At 39.9% G+C, this 24637-nt stretch overlaps 1 protein-coding gene across 1 annotated transcript; it reads right to left on the bottom strand.

Annotated features, from left to right (window-relative positions):
- Nucleotides 1-3118: 3118 nt before the first annotated feature.
- Nucleotides 3119-19990, bottom strand: TRIM58 (tripartite motif containing 58). The gene is made up of 6 exons (XM_045478160.1): nt 19508-19990; nt 15546-15641; nt 11584-11814; nt 8834-8856; nt 8636-8736; nt 3119-4209 (listed from the first exon to the last, which is right to left on the bottom strand). Exons 1-6 carry the CDS (start codon nt 19928-19930, stop codon nt 3620-3622), a joined length of 1464 nt encoding a protein of 487 aa, XP_045334116.1. The 5' UTR covers nt 19931-19990; the 3' UTR covers nt 3119-3619.
- Nucleotides 19991-24637: the final 4647 nt, after the last annotated feature.

The following is a 24637-nucleotide window of genomic DNA, read 5'->3' as shown; positions in this document are numbered from 1 at the left end:
TCTCATAAAGCATGAAAGATTCAATTTAAAAACAGGTTTTAGTCCATATAATTTTACAGAATTCTCCCCACACCCTTAGTGGGTATGAAAGGTGGCATACGGAGTGCATATGAGGTAATGCATAATTCAAAAGTATTGGCATATTGTCATAGGGAATCAAAGCTACAGGAGGCTCAATAGGACCATACCTGGGAATGGCAAGTCATCATGTTCCTAGAATTTATTACCTTCACAAATTGATCCTTCTTTTCAAATTTTCTGTATACCTAAAAATGGATTCTACTCATTTAGCACTTGACATTAAACTTTACTGGACAGTGATTGTGTACTTATAAATAATAGTAATAATAATAAAATAATAATTATAATAGTATAATATGTTACATTTTAGAAAACACTTTTAGATCTATGATTTAATTCTTCCCCTGAAAGTCAATCATTTATTATTCAATAAATATGAATTGAGTGATAACCATGTACAAACCAGTATTTGAGGTGCTTGAGATATGTTGGAAATACTGTTATCAATAGACTGATATCCCTCCCTTCAGAGTGCTTACATTCTACCAATAAAAGGCAAAACAAACAAAAATAAACACAATAAATAAGATAACAATATAATAGAATACATTTAGAAATTGTTAAGTACAATATTGGAAAAAAAGGCTCCATTGGGCCTGGTAAAGGGGACTGGGAGAGTGGGTTCTGGGTGGACTCCAACGTGATTCAGACAGTTTTGTTGAACTGAGAAATTGGATTTGAGCAGGATTAATGAAAAAAATGGGATGAGTAAAGGAGATATGTGGGAAAATGGAGCCACAGGTAGAGGGCTAATCTGGGAGAAAGACCCATGGTGGGAAGTGCCTTGTTTGATGTAAACCCAGCCTAGGTGCCAGGATAGAGGGAGGAAGATAAAAACAGAAGCATGTGGAGGGACACAAAATCAGAATCAGGTAAGGAGCTGGTGTTCAGATACTCCAGGGTTTGAAGTTTTGCTGTAAAGATTATCTAAGTTGAATGGAAAGTCATTGCAAAGTACTGTCTTGGGAGCTGAAGGATAACCCAGCTGCAGCATCCATAATGGATGCGCAAAGGGCTGGAGTACAGCTAATGTTAGGAACCGAATGTAGCAACTCAGTGGAAGAGGATGGAAGTTCAGACTAGTTATAGCAGCAGAGTGGTTAGGACTGGCTAAGCTTTGTATATGTTCTGAAGGTAGAACCAAGGGTTTGCTGATGGTTTGGATGAGGGCCAAAGAAATCAAGAGAGAAGTCAACCAGATTCTTGGCTTGAGCAACTGAAAGGATGGTGTTGCTTTCCACTGAGATGGAGAAGTCTGTGTGTGTGTGTGCATGCATGCGTGCATGCATGCGTACATGCACACTCTCACATTCCTGTATGTTTCAGGAGAATAGGAAAAATCTTTAAATAGGATTTAAAGAAGTTTGCTGTTAGTGAACCATAATTCCATAAAGAACAGAAGAAACCTTTAGGAAGACGCACAAAACCTTGCAAAGTTTAGGAAACAAGGGATGAAGGCACACTTAAGTTGGCTTAATGATTGACATAAATCATAGTAAGATGCAAAGTAAGATAACAGCATTAGAGGGAAACAGTGGAAACCAGGATGTTTGCTTTCTCATAGGAACTAGTTATTCTCTGTTCACACCCTGACTATGTGGTGTTGTCCTTCTACCCATTAAGCATAAGTGAATGGGTGTTGGAACCCCCAAGGAGGTGAGATCTCAGAAAAGTGACTCTGTTTCTCCTGATGTCTATGTGGAAGGGTCTCTACTGCTCTGAGTGTATTTTCTCTGCATTGACTCCTGTCATGGATCCTGGCCTTACAGTAACATCAACACTCAGGTGTTACAGTAAGTTGCCAGCTCCTGTTTAATCCCTGATGATGGGGAAACATGAGCTGAAACCCAAGGCATGAGCCTCTTCTCTACTCAAACCATGCATGGAAGAGGCCTAGGGCATTCATGGTCTATAAAATGTCACCAAGATGGAGATAAGAATACATTAATATCCCCATTTGGAAAGGAGAGATGGAGAGAGGAATTGTTTGCTTATGATCAAATATAAATATACCAAACATGAATGTATATAAATTTTTTTAATGCAAAGATTCATCAATAAAGTTCATAGAGTCATTTGGTAATAGTTTATAAGATCATACCATTTCTAAAATTATTATACTTCATGATAGTCCTCCAAATGTAAGAAAAACGTCTGGAAAGAAAAATATTGAAAAATTGCAGAAAGAAAACTATGTTAATAATGTTATTGGAAAGTAAGTGAAAGATTTTAGTCAAAGAGATCTCTCTGGAAGAGAAAAATACTTTAAAATTCAAGGTAGAATTAAAGTGGAAGATTAAAATGTTGGCAGATTATTATCAAAATACTGTTAACTAAATTTGCCATTCATTAGTAATTGTTTGGCACTTAAACATTTGAATTTTAGCATTTGCCTCGCAATTTTTTATTAGATACAGAGAAATATAACAGCAAAGTTAGCCTTCAATGACTTAAGAATTTTGTTAGGAAAGTAGAGAGTATATTTTAAAGATAAGTCAAATATTATTAGCAGATCATCATCATAATCGTCATCATCATCTTTATGTTGTATTTAAGTAGAAAGTTTAATTAAAACCAATCATATCAATCATGATCTTAAATATTTGCCATAGAATTCTAAGATCCATATCATTTTTCCACATATAGGAACCATATTAAGTAGCTGAGACCTAAAGAGAAAGATGTTGAGGTCTTAAACTAGTCAATGGCTAAGTCAAAGAACTAGTTGCATCAGAATTCTGAGAAATTCTTACTCTAAAACATGTCTCCAAAGATAAAGGGAAAAATGGCAGTCTCAGAGGGGTATGGTGTGGTAATCAGTTATATCAGAATGAAAGAAATGGATTCCAGAATCCTCAGAAATTAGTCTCAGTACAAAGAGGATTCAAAGAGTAAATGAATGTAGTCATAGGAAAACTGAATAAAAAGAAATGGTCCTGAATTTGTTAATCTAGAAAAAAATGGAAGGCTAAACAAGAAGAGGTAGAGAGAAAAAAAAAGTCAAGAGCAAGAAAGAGAAAAAGTTAGAGACGGAGACAAACACACAGAAAGAATGAGAGAAGAGAAGGGAAATAAGGAGAGGGAGAAACAGAATTATAGATCTGATGCTGTATTGGACTGTTCTCCACGAATTTAGGAATTGCCATTTCTAAAAAAAAAATGACATTTCTTATTCTCAATATATCGAAGACTTGGAACAAAAGGATATAAAAATGAATGTGAAATTATAATGAATGTATAGAAATCTTTGTTTAACACCAGGTCCATTCACTTGAAGAAACCCTCATCAAGAAAATCTGTAGCACCACCTGGAAAGACTTGAGGAGATTGCTGCATTTCTAAAATTATTATGCTCTGTAATCCTCCTCCAGATGCAAATATTTCATATTTTCTGTTTTGTCCTCATGGAAAAATGTCCATAGCAATAAGGATTAAAGTGCTGATCTAAATGGGGACATTTGGGGGCTTAGCATATTTGCATCCTCCCGATTCCACTCCAGGAAAACTTGCTAGGCATAAAATTCTCAGGAACAGAATTTTAGGAATGATCATGTCCAACATTAGAAGCAGAGTAAAGATGACCCCTGGATGCCCAATTTTCTGACTCCACATCTGTCATAGGTGGCAAGGTAAGAGGAATCGTGTCACAGATGAAAAAGTAAGGTCGGAGAATACCAGAGAACAGTTGGTTGAATGTGTAGATGTAAGACCCATTTGTAACATTGTAAAAGGAGATTTCACCTGCTTCATAGTCCAAAAAAATCCCAATGCAGTGAGGCCGTTCCAGGTGGAGGAGAGGTACAGATGGGGAGGCAAGGACCATGTACTCATTTCCTTTCAGCAGCCACATGGCCCAGACTCCGTTCTCAGGAGAGGGTGTGGTCTCCCCCTTTCTCAGCACCGTCTCTCGACAGACACCTACACCCCACTCTGCTCTTTCTCCTACCATGACCTCCCAGTAATGCCTTCCTGAGGAGAAGTTCTGCAAACCCAGGACACAGGGCCATGTATCAAATCGCTCCGGGTTGTTGGGGAGATCCCTCCACAGCTCTCCGTCCTGCACACTGCGCAGATCAGCAGTCAAGAGGAGGCTAGGATGCGCTGTGACAGGGTCCAGCTTGACATCAACTGTGGGAAGAATTTTGTGGGACATATGAAACGTCAGAAAAGACAGGTAAAAACTTAGGAAACCACAATATTATGGATAATAGTCCATAATACTCCCCATTTCTCTCTCTCTCTATTAACTCCTAGAGAAAGTGAAATAAATATTTTACCTTGCAGGTGGCTGACTATTTTCTTCATCACTCACTTGTGTATTCCTCAGTTACCTCTACATGATTCAGAACTCATTATTGCCTCAATAAAAACATAACCATTGATAATATGACAAACTATGTGCATGACCATTTAGATTCCTTTCATCTAAATTCAGAGTACTTGGGTGTTCTTAGGAAGATCTTCCGCATTTATTTTTTTTTCGCAAAATCCATAGGAAAATTTCATTAATTTGAAATCCACTACTTTCAAAGTTATGTTACTGTGGTAGGCAGAATTCTAAGATGAGCTCCATGACCTTCGGACCCTGGTGCTACTCTCAGGATTATGTTATGTTATTTGAAAAGAGGAAGATTATCTGAGTGGATCTAATATAATCACACAAATTCTTAAAATGGGGATCTCAGCCCTACAACTGTCAGGACTACATTATGCCTATAAACTGAATAAACTTGGGAATGGATTCTTCCCCAGACTCTTCAGAGAAGACCAGCTTGGCCAACATTTTAATGTTGATCTTGTGAAACCATAAGGAGAAAAATTAGCTGATCCCACATGGATGTCTGATCTGTATAATTATGAGCTAATAAGCATGTGAGGTTTTAAGCAGTTAAGTCTGTGGTAATTTGTTATACACCAATAGAAAACCAATACTGATGCTGTGAAGTCCCAGTCAGATTGATGTGAAGTTTTACTTGTGCATGTGTGAAATCTCAGTGAAGAAGGAAGGATGTAAAATATTCAGTGTCTTGTCTTATAAATATTCAAAATAATAAATTTCATCAACATAGTTTTATTTTTAATATCATAATAACAAATACTATTCCAATGACCACTTCTAGCGATCTTGTGTTGAAACCCAAACCTGAGTTGGTCACATAAATAATACGTCATCTCTGCTAATGCATTTACCCACCCACAGAGTGGCCATTATCATCCCCACGTTACAGCTGAGGAGACTCAGAATCAGAGCTTATGTGGTCTCTCCATATTCTAGAAGTCATAAATAACAGACTGAGACATGGTTTTCCATGGAATTGTGCTAGGTGTATTTGATGTATGTTATGTCTTTACACATTATTTCCCAGCCACCACACTTCCTTGCTCCATTTATAAGAAAATAAATCTGTGACATGGTTTCTAATATGGTCTGTCTCCAATTCCTTCCCCAACCCTTCTCTGTTAGATTCAATTGTTCATCATGATATAACAACACTGTAATCAAACTGTCCGTGTCCATCTCCTCAGTGACCTCCACACTGATGAGTTCACCTTAAATTACTTCTGTGTAGCATTAATGCTGTTGAGAATACCCTTGTTCTGAAAAACCTCCTTTCTCTTTCCCAAAGACAGCCATCATCATGCTTCCCTTCCCTCTTTTCTCCTCACTCCTTCTTGATCCCCTTTCCTGTTTTCTCCTCTTCTCCATCACTGCCATTGGAGAAACCAGTGGTCTCAGGACCTGGACCTCTTCTTTCTGTCTCAGCACACAATAGTTCTTGGGCTGGTTGGCTCATTGATTTAATTTAATTCCATTCATATGCTTACTGACTCCAAATGCATATATCTACCTTAGACCTTTCTCCTGAAACTCCATATTTGCAAAATCATTTGCCTACCTGACATCAAACTTTTGAGATTTAATACTCATCACAAGATTGATATGCTCGAAACCCAACTCCCCTCCTTCTGCCTCACCTGCCCTTTAACCATCAATGTAAATGGCAACTTCCTTACACCAGCTCTAGAGATTTAAATCTTTGGGTCATTTCGGACTTTTCTCTTTCTCTGACAACTCACATCTAATCCAATAGCAGATCTTGCCAGCTCTACCTTCAAAATATGCCAAGATTCTGTACACACCTCAGCACCTCCAACAGTACCACCCTGATCCAATCCACAATCATCTCTAATGGAATTATTGCAAAGGCTCCTAATTGCTCTTCCCACATAAAGCCTTGCCCCTTTGAATTTATTCTCAGTGAAGCATACAGAGTGAGCCTCTCAAAACATTAATATAATCATGCTATTCCTCCATTCACAGTTTTTTTTACTGATTTTCTGTTTACTCAAAGGTAAAGCTTCCTGCTCACAGTGACCTGCCCATACCATCCTGTGCTAATTGGTCTTGTCTTGGCCTCTCTGACTCTCCCCTTGTTAATTCTTCCCCAGCTACAGAGACCTCATAGTTCCTGAAACACATCTTCTATATTTCTATCTCAGGCATGGGCACTCATTGTTTCTATTGCCTGGAATGTTTTCTTTCAGATTAGATATCTGATGAGTTATCCCTGAAGGGGCCCTCCTTTACTGTCAAATTCAAGTTTAGATGCCCTACCCCACGAACTTCTGGCTACCCTTACCTTATATTCTGTATAATCTTCTAACATTCTGTGTATTTTGCATAATTTAAGTAAATATTTACAACACAAAGTTATGGATTTGCAGGATTTTTTGTTATTGTTCAATAATATATTTCAATACTTAGAGTAGTGACTGGCATAAATTCATTTTATTGAATTGATTCATTCATTATTTAATTCAGTAAAAGAAATGGGAATATTATGACACTGATTATGAGAGTTTAATAAATTGTAACAATTCATGCAGTTGGTATATATTAATTTTCCCATCATTAAGCAGGAGCAGGACTGGTAACATGGGTTTTCTCAATATGGGTCAAAGCTGTCTCCCTGTAAGTAGTGAAACCAGTATTTAGCCACGGTTTGTTTTCAATGCTGCATATAACGTGAATTTTAAAAAGTAAATACAGTGGTACCTGGATGGCTCAGTCAGTTGAGTGTTCGACTTTGACTCAGGTCATGATCTCATAATTTGTGAGTTTGAGCCCTGCATCAGGCTCTGTGCTGACAGCTAAGAGCCTGGAGCCTATTTCAGATTCTGTGTTTCCTTGCCTCTCTGCACTTCCCCTGTTCGTGCTCTCTCTCTCTCTCAAAAATAAAAATAAGCATTAAAAAAACACAAAATAAAAAATAAATACAAATATTGAATCTATATTGTTTTAAAGAACAGAATAATCAAATCTAATAGACAAATTTATGTCACCACAGTTATTCGTACACAAAAGTAATTGATTGAATACCATTGGCTCCTCCTCAAGTGACAGATAATAAATCAAATCCTGGGGCGCCTGGGTGGCTCAATCAGTTGAGCGTCGGACTGCGGCTCAGGTCATGATCTTGCGGTCCATGAGTTCCAGCCCCACATAGGGCTCTGTGCTGACAGCTCAGAGCCTCGAGCCTGTTTCAGATTCTGTGTCTCCCTCTCTCTGACCCTCCCCCATTCATTCTCTGTCTCTCTCAGTCTCAAAAATAAATAAACGTTAAAAAAATTTTAAAAAAATTCAAATCTCTTATTTGATGTACCTTAAGGCTTTTATATTGGTTATTTTTCTGCTTTCAAATATCATTCACTTAGTCTTCCAAACAATAATACATTTTTCAGCATTTTATAAACAGGGAAATGAATATTCATTGGAACTAATTTTACTCAAATCACAGTTAATAAACTAAGAACCACACTTCCTAAAAAAATTTTTTTTTAACTTTTATTTATTTTTGAGACAGAAAGAGACAGAGCATGAACGGGGGAGGGTCAGAGAGAGAGAGGGAGACACAGAACTGAAACAGTCTCCAGGTTCTGAGCTGTCAGCACAGATCCCAACGCGGGGCTTGAACTCACGAACCGCGAGATCATGACCTGAGCCGAAGTCGTACGCTTAACCGACTGAGCCGCCCAGGCGCCCCAAGAACCACACTTTCAAGTCTATATTGTTCTAACTAAATGTAGCTAAAATGTGTGTTAGTACCTCTGATATTTTTTATAATTATACACATATCCCAGTTTTCTTTCTTCTGAACAAAGTGTTCTCTCCCACCCACCTTTATAACTTGGCATGGCCATGTGACTCACTTTACTTAATAAAATCTTTAGGGAAGCCAGTGTTCCACTGTAGTGTGGTTGCCTTTACGAGCAGTGCCCAAATCACCATAACCGTGCCCTTTCCCAAAGCTACCAGCAACAGAAAGGAGGTTGGGCTCTATCTGCATGGCTCCCAGAGGGAGATGAGGTGAAACCAAAGCCTCCACAATCCAGAAAGAAGCCAATGACATGATTTAAAAATAGCCCTTTACTGATTTTAGTCAGTAAACTTTGGGTTCTGTTTGTTTCTGCAGACTGACTTCTGCAGTAACACATTACAAAAACAGCCAAACCCTGGGCTCCATAGTTCTCCAAGCTCAAAGACGAAGCCTACCTTGGAACTTTCTCAACATTTCCCTCATCCCAGGGATGTGACACATTGTCTTCAGCTCCATGGGGATGTTCTCCAGTTCCAGCTGTGTGACATCCTTACTTCTGAGAAGGACACAGAACCAATAATTCTCAGTAGGACTTATCAACCACCTTCCTTGTCATCTCCAAACCCATTCCCTGATTCAGAAAGTAAACATACCTGCTCAATGCTTCTCTCACACCCTGAAAGTAAAAGAGAAATACAAGCAGGTGTGAGTCAGCCCTCTGAACTGCTTTTGACAGATTGGAAACAAACTATGAATATCTCTTTAGGAATGATCAGAAATAATTAACTATGAAGATGAAAATATAGGAGACATGAATCTCTCTTAACCAAATCCAAAACCTGGCTGTTGACTTTTCTCATGAATTTTAACATAATAGAATCAGTTTGCCTCTATTTGAATAGAATCAGACTACACAAAGTTTAGGTTAACTCCTATGATATCAACCAACTTAATTATTTTTTCAATTGATAATTCTGACATTTGGATATTTTAATAGAGAAATACATTCTGATAACTAATGTGGATGAAATGAAGGTAAAAATAGACCATAAATGTCTCCAGAATTCATTTGAGGGATGATGAAAGGTATAGACAAAAATATATTACTCTCAATGTCTCTGTAAGAAAACCCCAAATTCCTCATTCGTTGAACCAACCTACCATAGCTACGAACTCATATGGAAGGAGGTTTACTAACTGGATAAAAAAGAAAGTCATTAATTAATAGCAACATTTTATCTCAAAGGAGATTATTTAAATAAATCACCTGCCTTAAATTTTCCTTTTCCCTCTAAAAAATACCCACGTGATAGATAATTTTCAGAAGGCATAAACGCAGGGAAATAATTATTTTTTATGGGACTGGCAGGCTTTCGGGGGTGGGAGGGTAAAATGCTGCTTACTGGTACTGAGGAAGAAAGGCAAAGGTGAATATAACAATCAACATAAATAATTTTAGAATATATTCTCCCTAAGATTTGTACTATAAATCATTTTAACAACTTTTGGTGCTAATAAATGCTAGTTTTAAATTGTGTGTTTTGTGGGGCACCTGGGTAGCTCAGTTGGTTAAATTTCCAACTTCAGCTCAAGTCATGATTTCATGGTTGGTGAATTCAAGCCCCTCATCTGGCTCTGTGCTTACAGCTCAGAACGTGGAGCCTGCTTCAGATTCTGTCTCCCTCTCTGTACCCCTCCCCAACTTGTGCTCTCTCTCTTTCAAAAATAAATAAATGTAAAAAAAAGTAATGGTGTGTTTTGAGATATAGTAAGATAAGATGATGAATATTATTATTGAAAATATTAAGGGCACCTGAGTGGCTCAGTCGGTTGGGCATCTGACTTCAACTCAGGTCATGATCTCACAGCTTGTGTTTTTGAGCCCTGCATCGAGCTCTGTGCTGACAGCTCATAGCCTGGAGCCTGCTTTGGATTCTGTCTCCCTCTATCTCTCTGCCCCTCCCATGCTCACACTCTGTCTCTCACACAAAAATGAATAAACATTAAAAATATATATAAAAATTAGAAAAAAGGAAAATGTTAAACTTTCTGTGTATATTTACTGTCTGAAATTCAGAAAATTAATTCCTTTCTCATACTTAGTGTGCTCACAAGGAAATGAGCATAGTAATAATAATAATAATAATAAATTTTGTGTAGATACAGATATATTGAAGACAAAATGAATTAAATTAGACAAAATAAATAAAAATGCATTGTAAGTTCATTCATTCAATGACCTCCCCCAACTATGTAACCAGTGCTGTTTATTCATTGTACTTGTAAACATTATATAGATAGTTAATATGAATATTTATTTCATGGTACTTTCAGTGTCTGGAACTAACTCAGACAAGGTGGAATCTGTGGGTCAGTGGCTAAGGGATGATATGAATTACTTAGTTCAGAATATCCTGATGAGTCACTGGGGATGAGACAGAATGAAATATGCCCAGAAATCTTTGACTGCAGTAGATTCTATCATGATAATATGCGTACATTAACTACAATGACTTTCTCAGTTCACTTGGGATTTTGATGACCTCCTGGAGGGTTAAGAACAAATATTTTTTCTTGTTATTTGTGTCTCTGCTGTATAATCCCTACTGATTATAAGGAAATTGCACAAAACCCACTGAATCCCTCTTCACTTTGCCTGGAATAGGCATGCAATATGGACAAGGAAATTAGTGTTTGCCATAAGATTTAACAGGAAAACTTCAAGCTGAACAAGTTAAACCATCATTCATATTTTCAGCTCTGACATTGAAATGGATTACCAAAGACTTTTGGAATTGGCCATCACTGAAATACAGCATATCATCATTGACAGATTGACTATGAAGTTTTAAGAAGTGTTTTTCATGAAGCCCCTGGGTGGCTCACAGTTAAATGTCTGACTTAGGCTCAGATCATGATCTCAAGGTTCATGAGTTTAAGCCTGGCATTGGGGTCTGTACTGACAGCTCAGAGCCTGGAGCCTGCTACAGATTCTGTGTCTCCCTCTTTTTCTGCCCCTCCCCTGTTCTCTTGCTCTCTCTCTCTCTCAAAAAAAAAAAAAAAAAAAAAGTAAATGTTAAAAAAATTAAAAAGAAGTGTTTTGCAGGAAACATAGCATAGATTATCCATTTTCTGGTTAACCTTATAGGTAAGATACCAAATTAATTTTACTTTTTTAAAAATACTTAAACTTTTCTCTCTACTATGAACTATTTTATAGAATCATGTAGGGTCCCTTCTCATTCTGACGCTAGGACTTCGAATTAAGGTGCCTCACACATACATTCTAGGGTGTCCTTTTGCTAAAAAGCATGAATGACTATGTGACTTGTCTCTGAAAGTGGCTATTTGTCCCTGTGGTCTGGCACTTGAGCCTCCCTGTGCCGGAGGCGCCCAGGCTTACCTCCAGCAGCCCCAGAGCTGGGCGTTGGAACCTCTCCTCCAGCTCCTCAGCCAGCTCCTTCAGAGCCCTGCTTTGCTGCCCCAGAAGGTTCTTGCTGTGCCGCAGTCTCTGCAGGGTGGCTCGCTCCTCCTCTTCCATCCTCCGCAGCTGGAGCTGCTCCTCATGGGCCAGGAAGCCACGATACTTCTCAAACTCCAGCCTGAAGCGCTGCCTCTGCATCTCCACTTTTTCCTGGAGTGACACAGGGGATCAGAGCATCAGCAGTGGGGGCACAGTGTCTGGCTTCCCCATGCAGGTATGGGACAGTGAGGCTGGAGGCAATGTCTGTGAATGAATGGGCTGCATTTTAACAACATGCAGGAACCAGAGGCCACTAGAGTTTGAGAAGACAGTTGGATTTGGGTTCCCATTTTGCCATGGAGTTGGGTGCAAGGCACTTTTATAGGCGAGTTTTGGAGCCACATTTTATTTATTTATTTTTTTCCAACGTTTATTTATTTTTGGGGGGACAGAGAGAGACAGAGCATGAACGGGGGAGGGGCAGACAGAGAGGGAGACACAGAATCGGAAACAGGCTCCAGGCTCTGAGCCATCAGCCCAGAGCCTGACGCGGGGCTCGAACTCACGGACCGCGAGATCGTGACCTGGCTGAAGTCGGACGCTTAACCGTCTGCGCCACCCAGGCGCCCCATTGGAGCCACATTTTAAATATGGGGAGAGGCACCTGGGTGGCTGAGTTGGTTGAGCATCCCACTCTTGATTTCGGCTCAGGTCAGGATCTTGTACTTCATGAGTTCAAGCCCTGTGTGCTCTGCGCTGACAGCATGAAGCCTACTTGCAATTCTCTCTCTTCCCCTCCCCCACTCACTCTGTCTCTCTCAAAATAAATAAATAAACTTTATTTAAAAAAAATAATAAAATAAAATATGGAGAGAGGTACCTGCATGGCTCAGTCAGTTGAACCTCTAACTCTTAATATTGTCTCAGGTCATGATCCCAGGGTGATGTGATTGAGCTTGCTGAGCATGAGGCCTGCGTAAGATTCTCTCTCTCTCTCTCTCTCTCTCTCTCTCTGGGCACCTGGGTGGCTCAGTCTGTTAAGCGTCCAACTTCGGCTCAGGTCATGATCTTGCGGTTCATGAAGTGGAGCCCCGCATCAGGCTCTGTGCTGACAGTTCAGAACCTGGGGCCTGATTCAGATTCTGTGTCTCCCCCCTCTCTGCCACTCCCCCCATTCATACTCTGTCTTTGTCACTCAAAAATGAGTAAATGTTAAAAAAGTTTAAAAAAAGAAAAAGATTCTCTCTCTCTCCCTCTGTCCCTCTCCCCTGATTGTGCCTTCTCTCTAAGATAAAATAAAACATAAATAAAATATGAGGAAACACGTGTATGGTATGGGAATTAAAATTGCATATCTATTAAACTGCTGAGCAGAATGACTAGCAAGGAATACTTGCATAATGAAGTTAAAATACATTATTATACTATACATAAAATACATTATAGATTATTACACTAGAGGGACATCTGGGTGGCTCAGTTCCTTAAGCACTGGGATCAGCTCAGGTCATGATCTCAAAGTTGGTGGGCTCAGGCCCTATGTCTGGCTCTGTGCTGACAGTGCAGAGTCTGCTTGGGATTCCCTGTCTCCTTCTCTCTCTGCCCCCCCCCCCACTTGCACTCTCTCTCAAAATAAATAAATAAACTTAAACAAAAAAGAGCCTGATTTAAAAAAAATATTCACTAGAATGAGAACAGGGTGGAAATAACTTATGAAAAGAGCTTACAGAGACCTAGATTTGTAAATGTGAAAAAAAGTCTTAGAGAGTAGAGATGTGAATATTACTTAGTAATATCGTAATTGTGAAACCTAAGGCTAACATTCTCTGTATAGCCCAAAAGTAAATAAATGATTGTCAGGCCATTTACCGCAGAGTTGACTTCAGGAAATTAATACTGATTTCCACCCAAATCTCACATCTACATTTTTTAAATAGACCTAAGGAATATACTTTGATGCAGCATTATTATACACAGAGACATAAATTTTATTCTCTTCATACTGACATGTGGAAAACTAGCTTTAAACTGAGTATAGGTGGCAAGTTAACCTCCCACAGTCTCTCATTTTGGATTCCCAGGCTCATTGCTAAACATTATATTGCCTTGGTTTGATTAAAGGGCATAAGCTATCACTTTTTATTTTATTTTTTTAATAATCATTATTATGTTAGAGACAGAGAGCATAAGTTGGGGAGCAGAGCAGAGAGAGAGGGAGGGAGAGAGACTTGGATTATTAGCCCCAAAAGAACAAAAATTATCATTAAGTATTTAACTACATGTAACTGCATACATTAACTACATATTGCATAGCAATAGAAAAAGATAAGACTCAACACAGAAGAAAAATGTAGCCTAAATGGTCTTTATGGAAATATCTGTCTGAGGATAGTGTATAAAACAAAAATTTTAAGAAAAGAGTAAGGAAAGAATTAGAAAAATATAGGAGCACCTAATGCCTCAGTCCATTAAGCCTTTGACTCTTGATTTCATTCAGCTCAAGTCATGATCTCACAATTTGTGAGTTCAAGCCCCACGTTGGGCTCATCACCATGCTGACAGTACAGAGCTTGCTTGAGATTCTCTCTCTACCTCTCTTTCTGCCCCTCCCCCACTCTGCATTCATGTGCTTGCTCTTTCTCTCTCTCTCTCTCTCTCTCTCTCAAAATAAATAAACTTAAAAATATACTTAGAAACATTATAGAATATGATCGCAGAATAAGGGTTATTTGGAGACAAATAATAGAAATACTCTATAAAATAAATCCTATATATGTTATATATTATTTACATATAACTTCTATGTATAGTTTCTCAATCTTGACCCTAATGATATCTTACCAGACTATTATTTATTATGAGTTTCACATTAAATTTTTTTTTTTAAAAAATGGGGTGCCTGAGTGACTCAGTTGGTTAAGCATCCGACTTCAGCTCAGGTCATGATCTCAAGGTTAGTGGGTTTGAGACCTGCATAGGTTCTGTGCTGACAGCTCACAGCCTGGCACCTGCTTCATATTCTGTGTCTCCCTCTTTCTCTGCCCATCCCCCACTCACGATGTATCTCTCTCTCAAAAATAAATAAACATTAAATTTATTTTTTTTAAATTATGAGCTTCCATGGGCTGTCCTGTGCTTTGTATGGTGTTTAGCAGCATGCTTGCCCTTCACGCATGAAATTCCAGTAGCGAGCCCACTCCCCCCCGCCAAATTGTGAGAACCAAAAATATCTACATATATTGTAAAATATCCTTTAGAGGGCAAAATCACTGCAGATTGAAATCACTGTGTGTGGTATGTGTGTATGCATGTGTGTGTGTATGAAGAGTTAAGTGAAAAAACTGATGAACTGTAAAAAAAAAAAGGACATATATATGAATTACTGAAAAGAGGTGAAAGTTCACATTATCTTCCTATCTGTAAGATGATCACTATTAGCTATATTTCATATCTATCAATGCTGCGAAGTATTTATTATGCCATTCATCCTATATACATACACACACACACACACACACACACACACACACACACATATATATATATATACATACATACATATACACACACAAATACATATATTTTAAACTAGTGATGATAGTATGAGACTCTTTTCTAGGTATTAGGATTAGAGCAGTAAATTATAGTAAGATTAAGATCAGTAAAACTATCTATTTACAATTTGGATTGGGGTACTATTAATAGAGATAAAAAGAACACACATACATGATGTAATTTGCGGGGATGGGATGGCCCAGGATGACACTGAGATGTTTCCCAAGAGCAAGTATATAAATGGAACAAAAGTACTGGAGCAGGGAAAATGGTTGAACAGTAATTTAATGACCCAAACTTGGATCTTTCGGAAAAGCAAGCCTCCTGAAGTTCCAAGAATCTCTTACCTTCCAAATGATAGTTTTCTTCCCCACATTGACCTCCTGAGTCAAGGCCTCCTCCATCTTCTTTCTTACCATTTCCAGGGCCCTCTGGAGCTTTACCTGTTTGGAAAGATACACTGAACCCATTGTATATGCCCTATTTCAGTACCTGGCATCAACTAGGTTAACCAGGAAATACAAAGATCAATTAAAACAGGCTTTAGTGAGCACATAAAAATGTTTAACCTCATTAAGGATTAAGTAAAATATAAATATATTTTTAAGTATTAATGCCAGGTATAATTAAAGGTTTATCTAAATATATGTTCATTGCAGCATAATTTAAAATAGTAGGACTCTCTTTCCTTTGGGCTGTGGACATACCATCCATATTGCAGAAGATCTTGAAGCTTAGGGGCCACATGAGCCACAACCATGGCTGCACTGGGAAGCACAGAAGCACCCAGGAGGCCAGGGTAATTCTGGCCTCATGAATCACCATAGTATCAACCAACCTCCACAAATATTGCCCAGGTTACTTTGGAAAAGGTGGTATAAGTGAGACATTACCACTTAAAGAGGAACCAGAGTGTCTGCCCTACTGTTAGCCTTGATAAACAGTGGACACGTCAGTGAGCAGACACCGGGAAATGCTGTGAGAAACAAGACTGGAGCTGCCCCTATCATTGATGTGGTATGATCCGGCTACTACAAAGTTTGGGGAAACAGAAAGATCCCAATACAGTCTGTTATGGAGAAGGTCAAATTCCTCAGCAGAAGAGCTGAGAAGAAGATTAAGGGTGTGGTGGTGGGGTGTTGGGAGGTTGCATCCTGGTAGCTTGAAATGCTAACAAGTGCTTTTCAAAATAAATAAATTAAGTAAGTAATAAAATAAAATGAAATGAAATAAACAAAATAGTAGAATTGTAACTTCAAGTGTCAACAATAAGAGAGTGAGAAAAATATATTTTATATTAACATGATGGAACTAAAATAGTGTGTTACAAAATACTGAATGACAAGAAATATTCACAATTATAAAATAAATTGAAATAAGTGTATTTTATATAATATGCCACCAATTTTGGAAAAAAAAGTACTTGCAATGGATATATAAAAACTAGTTAGCATCAAATGTTCAGTAGACAAAATTGCATCTTAATTAGTGCTTGGTTGAAAGTGTATACCTTTTTTTTAAATAATCTGATTTAACATTTACTTATTTTGAGAGAGACAGACAGAGTGAGCAGGAGAGGGACAGACAGAGAGGGAGAGAAAGGATCCAAAGCAGGCTCTGCACTGACAGTAGAGAGCCCAATGTGGGGCTTGAGCTCATGAACTGTGAGATCATGACCTGAGCTGAATGAAGTTGGATGCTCAACTGACTAAGCCACCCAGGCACCCCAAAAGTGATGTTATTCCTTGTATCTATATATTTAAACTTCTTAAAATTATTTATTGATTTATAATAAGAAAATTGTTTATTATTATTTGGTCAACTGAAACCTTGCAAATTACTAATGCTTAAATGAAAAGAAAATAGAGAATGTCATAAATCTTATGAGGAATTAACAAAAAAAAACCCAGAAACTATATCTCCTTTCAACCACTGCTAGAAATAAACACATACATTTTATCTACAGAGAACACCCATAAAGATACGCAATATGCATATTTTTAAATTTGTCCCAAGTCATTCAATAAATCTTAGGAAAAATGGGGGGGGGGAACTCTTTCTAAAGCCATTTAATAAGTCTTAAACAACAATTGAATTTAAAAAGAGACTTCTATAATCTTATCCATAGCGCTCTACATAAACTAGCAGTAGAATTTATGGAAACGTTTGACAAGATGGGGGAAGTGGCATTGGTTTTAGTGTTTGCAAGAAATAGAACTGTGACACTTAGAGGAAAGCTCCCTTGGGCAGAAGAAACTGCTAGCAAAAGCAAGGAGGGGAAAAAGATGTGGCCTGTTTGGGGACCACAGTCATCAGGCTGGTTTTGTTGGACCTCATGGTTGGTTAAGACAAGAACTGTGGAAACAGAAGTTGGGGCCCTAGAAAGTCTTGACTGACAGGTGAAGGAGTTTAAAAGATATTTATCTGGCATTTAATTAAGGACTACTGAAATATAAGGAACTTCTTGAGACATATTACATGCAATCAAGTTAGATTGAGGTAACTTCTGTATAAAAAGAAAGCAGGGACAACATGCTTCAAAAATGTAGGTAGAAAGTAGCTGGCACCTGAATTTTGTAGATGACAACAACAAAAAACAAACAAACAAACAAACAAAAAAAACTAAGAAATATTTCTAGGTGTGTCAACAAGGAAGTTGAGGTAAGAAATGTCTCAAAACCTTATTTAAAACAAAGTTAAGGGGCACCTGAATGGGTCAATCGGTTAATCATTCAACTTTGGCTCAGGTCAAGATCTCAGGTTCCTGAGTTTGAGCCCTGAGTCAGCTCTGTGCTGACAGCTCAGAGCCAGGAGCCTGTTTCAGATTCTCTGTCTCCCTGTCTCTCTGCCCCTCCCCTGCTCATGCTCTGTCTCTCTCTCTCTCAAAAGTAAACATTAAAAAAAATTTAAAAAGTAAAACAAAATCAAAATAATAACATTATTATTATTTTAGAAATTCAATGTTTGCAAATTATTTCATTGTGATAGTATTCAGTTAGACATGTCAGTAGATTAAAGATGACTTTGATCTCCTTTGTGGTAGTAGCTGTTCCAGATGTTGGGAATTTAAACATGATCAGATGGGGTGCCTGGGTGGCTCAGTCAGTTAGGCATCCGACTTCGGCTCAGATCATGATCTCACTGTTTGTAAGTTTGAGCCCTGCATCAAGGCTCTGAGCTGACAGCACAGATCCTCCAGGCTCCAGCACAGAGCCTGGAGCTGTTTCAGATCCTCTGTCCCCTCTCCCTCTCTGTCCCTCCTCTGCTCTCTCTCTCTCTCTCTCTCTCAGTCCCTCCCTCAAAAATAAATAAGCATTAAAAAAAAAGACACGATCAGGATATGTCAAAGAACTCTTGAAGAGCATCAGTAGGGAAAATTCTATTAGAGTTTCACAGATGCCACTTTGAGGGCCAAATACTCCAATACGAGTCCTGTCTGCATTGAGGATGCTCACATCATCAGCTGCCAAATAGGTGTTGAAGAGAGACTGGCCTGTGTGCTTACCTACTGGACTCTTACTTCGGGGTACACATGCATCTGCAGACTTTACAAGTGATCAGAGCTGTGTACTCACAGACACTATTCTTAACAAGTGTCCAAACCCTGGCATTGTTTCGGTGACAATATTAATCAACATAGAAGCATTATGAAAAAGCAAGGCATTATACAACTGGGAGTTATTAAGAAGTATTTACAATAAAGACACACACCTGTAACCAAGAACCAATTGGATAACACAACCCTCCACACCAGAGGTCTTGCTGTTGGAACCAGAATGTCAGCATCAGCAAGAATAAAACCAAGAGAAGGGGCACCTGGGCGGCTCAGTCAGTTGAGCATCCAACTCTTGACTTGGCTCAGGTCATGATCTGAAGGCCTATGGGTTTGAGCCCCACTAGGGACTCTGCACTAAGCCTGCTTGGGATTCTCTCCCTTTCTCTCTGCCATCTCCCCTGCTCTCTCTCTCAAAATAAATAAATAAACTTAAAAAAAAAAAAAAGATGAAACTAAAAAGCTAAGGAAGGCTTCATGGGAAAAGGGACAGTCTAAAATAAGGGTGCATTTGAACTCCTGAATAGAGGTCCCAAAAGGGGGTTACTATAAGGCAAGGAGACCGAACTTGAATGTGGGCTGTGAGAGACAGGATGTGGGAAGGGCACAGATCAGGATGGTATCATGTGGGTTTGTCCCTAGGGTTTGTCACTAACACCTGTGGCTCAGTCCTCTCGGATGTCTGGGCTGCATTTGCAGACTAGCAGTGGGGGCCTCTCCACGTGCGCTTTGCAGGGTGCGCAAAGGGACTCTCACCTGGTAACACCGAGCTGCCTCTTGCAGAGGCATGGTGTGGTGACTCCTGTGTTCAGCAGTGGTGTCACAGACCCAGCACAGTGCCTCCTGGTCCACTTCGCAGAAGAGGGTCAGTTCCTCGCAGTGCTGCGCACACAGGCGCACTCCCACCGGCCCCGCGCCGAGCCCCAGCTGCCGCACGCTGTCCACCAGGCTAGCCAGCTGCCGGTTGGGCCTAAAGCTCTCCAGCCCAAAGGGGCCCCGGCACTGCGGGCAGGCATAGAGGCCGCCCTGCGCGCTGTCAGACTTCTCACAGAACTCCGAGATGCACCTGAGGCAGAAGCTGTGGCCACAGGCCACGCTGACCGGATCCTGAAGGAAATCCAGACACACCGGGCACCTAGCCTCCTCGCGCAACCGCTCCCCAGGTGCCCCAGAGGCCATGGCAGGCTGGAAGTCGCCTGGCCCCGCTGATAGCAGCGCTCTCTTCCCCAGCTGCGCACGCTATCTGGGCCAGTGCTCTGGCACAGAAGGGAGGGACTCTACAGCGTCAGAAGATGCAGGCCCAGGAAGGGTTTTATCCACTGGCTCCGCTCCAAGAGTCCAAACCAGCCACTCCCTGGGAAAAGTCATAGCTCAGACAACCCTCAGTTACAAGGATAAAATTAACATTTTAAAATAGTGTTTAATAATGTTAACCCTGGCCTCCTGGGAAACTGAACATTTCTAACGGAATCCCTCACACTGTACCTTAATGGAGCCCCTAATCTCATGTTTTCACTGTCAGTGCATTTGGAGAATGGCTGAGCTCCTGCCTTTCGTTACTTTCTGAACTATTCCATGGTCTCCTTATCCTTATAAGACATAATAAGTTCTTAAAATATGTTCCAAACTTTAATTTGTCTACTCCTGTTTAATTAGCTCATGATAAAGAAATGAGTAGGGGAACCTGGGTGGCTCAGTCTGGTAAGCACCTGACTCTTGATTTATGCTGACGTCTTGATCTCTGTGTTTGTGAGTTGGAGCAGTGGGTGGCGCTCTGTCCTCCCAGCACAGAGACTGTTTGGTATTCTCTCTCCCCACTCTGCCCCTCTCCACTCTCTCTTTCATTCTTTCCCAAAATAAATAAATTAAAAAAAACAAAAACAAAAACAAAGAAATGAAATGAGTAGATGAAGTAGGCTGCTGTGGAGATGTTGCAAATGTGTGTAGGATAATGGTAGGTGTATAGACCAGCAATGATTCAGAACATAAGTATCTGGCATAGCTCAATGAGGGTCCCATAAGGACTGCATACTTGTTATTACTGTTGCAAAACTGTAGGCTGAGGCTTTCCTCAGAAGGAATAATTCAAGCAGAGTCCATCAGTGCTCCTTCACCTCTGAGATGGGGAGACTGAGAAAAAGGCATAAGGAGCAAGATAATTTGAAGACAGGATATGATGCCACTCAGGATAAGCATGGTGAGGCCATTAGGTCATCTAGAAGGTGGCAAATACAGGGAGTGTGTGTCACTGTGCAACATGTAATTTCCATTCTGTGGAGTTTGGAGTGATGGTGGGTATGCCTGGACCTAATTATCCGGTCTCCCTCAGCACACGTGTGTCAGTAGTCAGAGTCTTGGACACAAGTGTAAGAGAAAGATATAACCGGCATCTCTCAAGGAGCCTTAAGACACATCATGAGCACTCAGGCAATTACAAAGAACTAACTAGGAGAAAGGATGTTCACCCATGCACAAGAAGATAATAGAGGACTCTGAACTAGCCTGCATGGTTGGGCTGTAGCCCTCAGGGAGTCTCTGAGCTAACAACTGAGGTGTGAGTACAAGCAGTAAGCAGGAAGGGAAGCCACACACAGAGGACACAGGGTGCACAGAACTGAACTGTATGGGAGGGAGCAGCATACACCACCTGACAGCCATCCAGGCAGGCTGGTATGTGGGACCAGATGACGATGAGTGGCTGCCGATAAGGTCCCAGTGAGAGGCTGGGACACATGACTCAGGTGTTTGGGGCTGATGTGAGGTTTGTGTGCCCTTATTCTAAGGATAAGTTCTTAGCCTGAAGTTTTGGTGGTGGGCAGGGTCTGAAAGGTTTATCTGTCCAGAGTCTCGGTGGATTAAAAAAAAAAAAAAGAAAAAAAAAGATTCTTTGAGAACAAACAGATGCAGGTATGAGCTGAACAACAGAGATGTGGAGTTAGAAAAGAAAGCAAAAAACAGAGGGCTGCTCGCTAGAAAAGCAGACCCTGGCCCAGGCTGAATGAGCTGGTTATTTTTAAGAGCACCAGTTGGGGAAATTCTATTTTCTAGCTAACGAGGTTTAGATAAAGCCAAGTCCACATTTCTGTGCCAAACTTCCTCTAAAATATGAGGACATTGTTAGTGCCACTCATACAGTACTGTTCAGAGGATCAAATGAATTCATAGATACCACACATTCAGGTCACTCTGGCAGTAAGTATATTTAATTCAAGAAATAGCAAAATAGCAAAGGGGTGCGCGGGTGGCTCAGTCAGTTGAACATCCGACTCTTGGTTTTATCTCAGATTGATATCTCATGGTTTCCTGGGTTCAAGCCCCTCATCGTGCTCTGTGCTGGTAGCATAGAGCCTGCTTGAGATTCTGTCTCTCTCTGTCTCTGTCTCTCTCTCTCTCTCTCTCTCTCTCTCCTCTCTCTCTGCCCCTCCCTCACTAATGCACATTCTTTCTTAAGGTGAATGAATAAACCTTAAGAAAAAAAGAGAAAAGAAAAGTAGCAACATAAATGGAAGAAGCCTGGTGAGACACTTTAAGCACATTGAAATAAGAAGGGTTTTTTTTTTGTTTGTTTTGTTGTTGTTGTTGTTGTTGTTTTGCAAAAGGTGGGGGGTTCTGTTTTTTTCAATGCTGTATCCCCTGGTACCTTGAAGAGTGATTGGCACATTTGGACACTCAGTAAATACTAATTGAATAAATAATAAATGAATGAACAGAATCAGTACAGTTTATCCTAGAAGATAATGGATGAGGGAATTTCAAAGATGAAAATATTATGTCAAAAGTGAGTTCCAGGGTGCCTGGGTGGCTCAGTCGGCTGGGTCTCTGACTCTTGATTTTGGCTCAGGTTATGATCAAACCCTGAGTCGGGATGAATGTGGAGCCTACTTGAGATTGTCTCTCTCTCTCTCTCTCTCTCCCTCCTGCGCCCCTCTCCCAGTTGTGCTCTGTCTCTAAAAATGAATAAAACGAAAAAAAATTAAACAGTGAGTTCTATATTTTTCTAAAGTTTACAAATATTAGTTTTTTTTTTATTTATATTCCTGAGACTCTCAGTGATGCTAGAAACTTTTGCATTTTATTGGGAGACACAATAAAACAATATATTTGCTCAAATGTATGGATGAATTCATAACACAGCTCACTTGCGTGTAGATTTCCTAATTCCTAGGAGGCTTAGAGAAGCTTGCTGGCTTCCAGTTTAAGAATCACAGTGGTTTTCAGAAGGGTGAGGCAGAGTAAGTGAATTGATGTCAGATGACATTTCGTCCCACTGATTCTAGGCTAGCAGCGTTTAAGATCTGTTTTGTCTCCAGACTTGTTAGCCTAGGAATGAGGTCTGTGCCTTCATTGCTGTTAGAAAAACACATTCCCTTGTACAGATAAATTGTGGACTGGATTATAATTTGATTTCATTGTAATTAAAATGCTATGTGAAGGGACTCCCTGAGCACTGTCTTATTTAATAGGGTTGGTCTAACTTAAATTTGTATTTTCTCATGATTTTTCTTCTAAGGTGAAAAAACACCTCTGTGTGTTGATACAACCATATTTTGGTGAGCTCCTCTCTTACTTTGGGCTCTTTTTCAGGTTGCATAGCTCCAAATGCCCTCCCCCAAACCTCACTAATATTCCTTCTCTAATTCTCTCCATTTGTGTCCTGCCATCTCTAACAATATGGGGTCCTCCACCTTTTTAGTATTCCTCCCTAATCACCTTTCCTAACTTCTTAGGCATAAAAGAAGGCTCTCTCAGGCATCCATATTTTCTCCCCCAGCTTGAGTTCTATGTCCTTGCACCAGGACACTCAGCCCTCCCTGGCCATACCATTTGCCTCAGCTCTGGGGATTCACTATCTCCTGGACCCAAGCTCATCCTACTCCACAGGAAAAAAAAAAAAAAAGTGCAAACCTCAAAAGCAACAGCCACTGACACAGCACATTACTTCCTGTTTGTGGCTTTTAAAAGGATCTTGGTTGGTTTTCATTCAGCAGTTACACCCTGCATTTTTGTGGTTCCTTTTTCCCCAGAGACTACATTGGTGAGTCATTGAGCTAACATTTTCAAATGTCTTCTATGGACACAGCCTCAGTTTTCCTAGTTAGGTAAGAGGCACCTGCATCCAGTGTGCCTCCGTGTTTTCATGGAAGGAATCCAAAAAGAAAAGTTGAAGTAGAGAAGTTTCCTCATGACTATAAGGGAGAACCAAGGGTACAGTGGGCAAATGCCACCGCTTGGCCAGTTTCACACACACATGAGCTCTGTCTGTGCTTGTTGACAGATAAAGACTTATGTAGTAATGTTATATATATTTTTGTTAATGTTTATTACTTTTATTTTTGAAGGGGGGGGGGTAGTGAGCAGGGGAGGGGCAGAGAAAGGGAGACAGAGGATCCAAATCAGGGTCTGTTGCAGGGCTCGAACCCATGAGATCATGACCTGAGCTGAATTCAGATGATTAACAGACTGAGCCAGCCCCAGTAAATTTATATTTAAAAAGTGACTTACATTATAATTTTCTTGTAATTAATTTGATGTATTGAAGGACAAAAATGTATCCTGTTCATATTTTTATTCCAAAGTCCCTTCACTCTGGGTTTGCCCAGCGTAAGGGCCCCATGTAGTTTCTGGAATAAAATAACAAATACAATGTCCCAGGTGAGATATGCAATCTTTCTCTGAAAGAAATGTTGTAAACCCCATCCATATATTAGGAGATATCTGAGATGGAAACACATGCAGGGAGTGGAAGCAGACCCTGTCTTAACTGTTCTTCTATGTTTAATGTTTGATGATGATGCTAGTGTCCTCTGCAGGCCTGTGCAGATATGACACTCCTCCTCCGTCGATGGGGTTAGGAACGTGGAGCCAGGTATTGGGATCAAATGCAGA

This window comes from Leopardus geoffroyi, chromosome A1 (genome assembly GCF_018350155.1).
Source record: "Leopardus geoffroyi isolate Oge1 chromosome A1, O.geoffroyi_Oge1_pat1.0, whole genome shotgun sequence".
NCBI lineage: Eukaryota > Metazoa > Chordata > Mammalia > Carnivora > Felidae > Leopardus > Leopardus geoffroyi.
The sequence above is the reverse complement of the archived record's forward strand: the minus strand, read 5'-3'. Positions and strand labels throughout refer to the sequence as shown.

Coding starts and splice junctions, on each gene's coding strand:
- TRIM58 (XM_045478160.1), bottom strand. CDS start 19,930: ATGGCCTCTGGGGCACCTGGGGAGCGGTTGCGCGAGGAGGCTAGGTGC. Junction 8,857..11,583: donor CAGCTCTGGGGCTGCTGGAG/GTAAGCCTGGGC, acceptor TTTTACTTTCAG/GGTGTGAGAGAAGCATTGAG. Junction 4,210..8,635: donor AATGTTGAGAAAGTTCCAAG/GTAGGCTTCGTC, acceptor TTCTTCCCACAG/TTGATGTCAAGCTGGACCCT.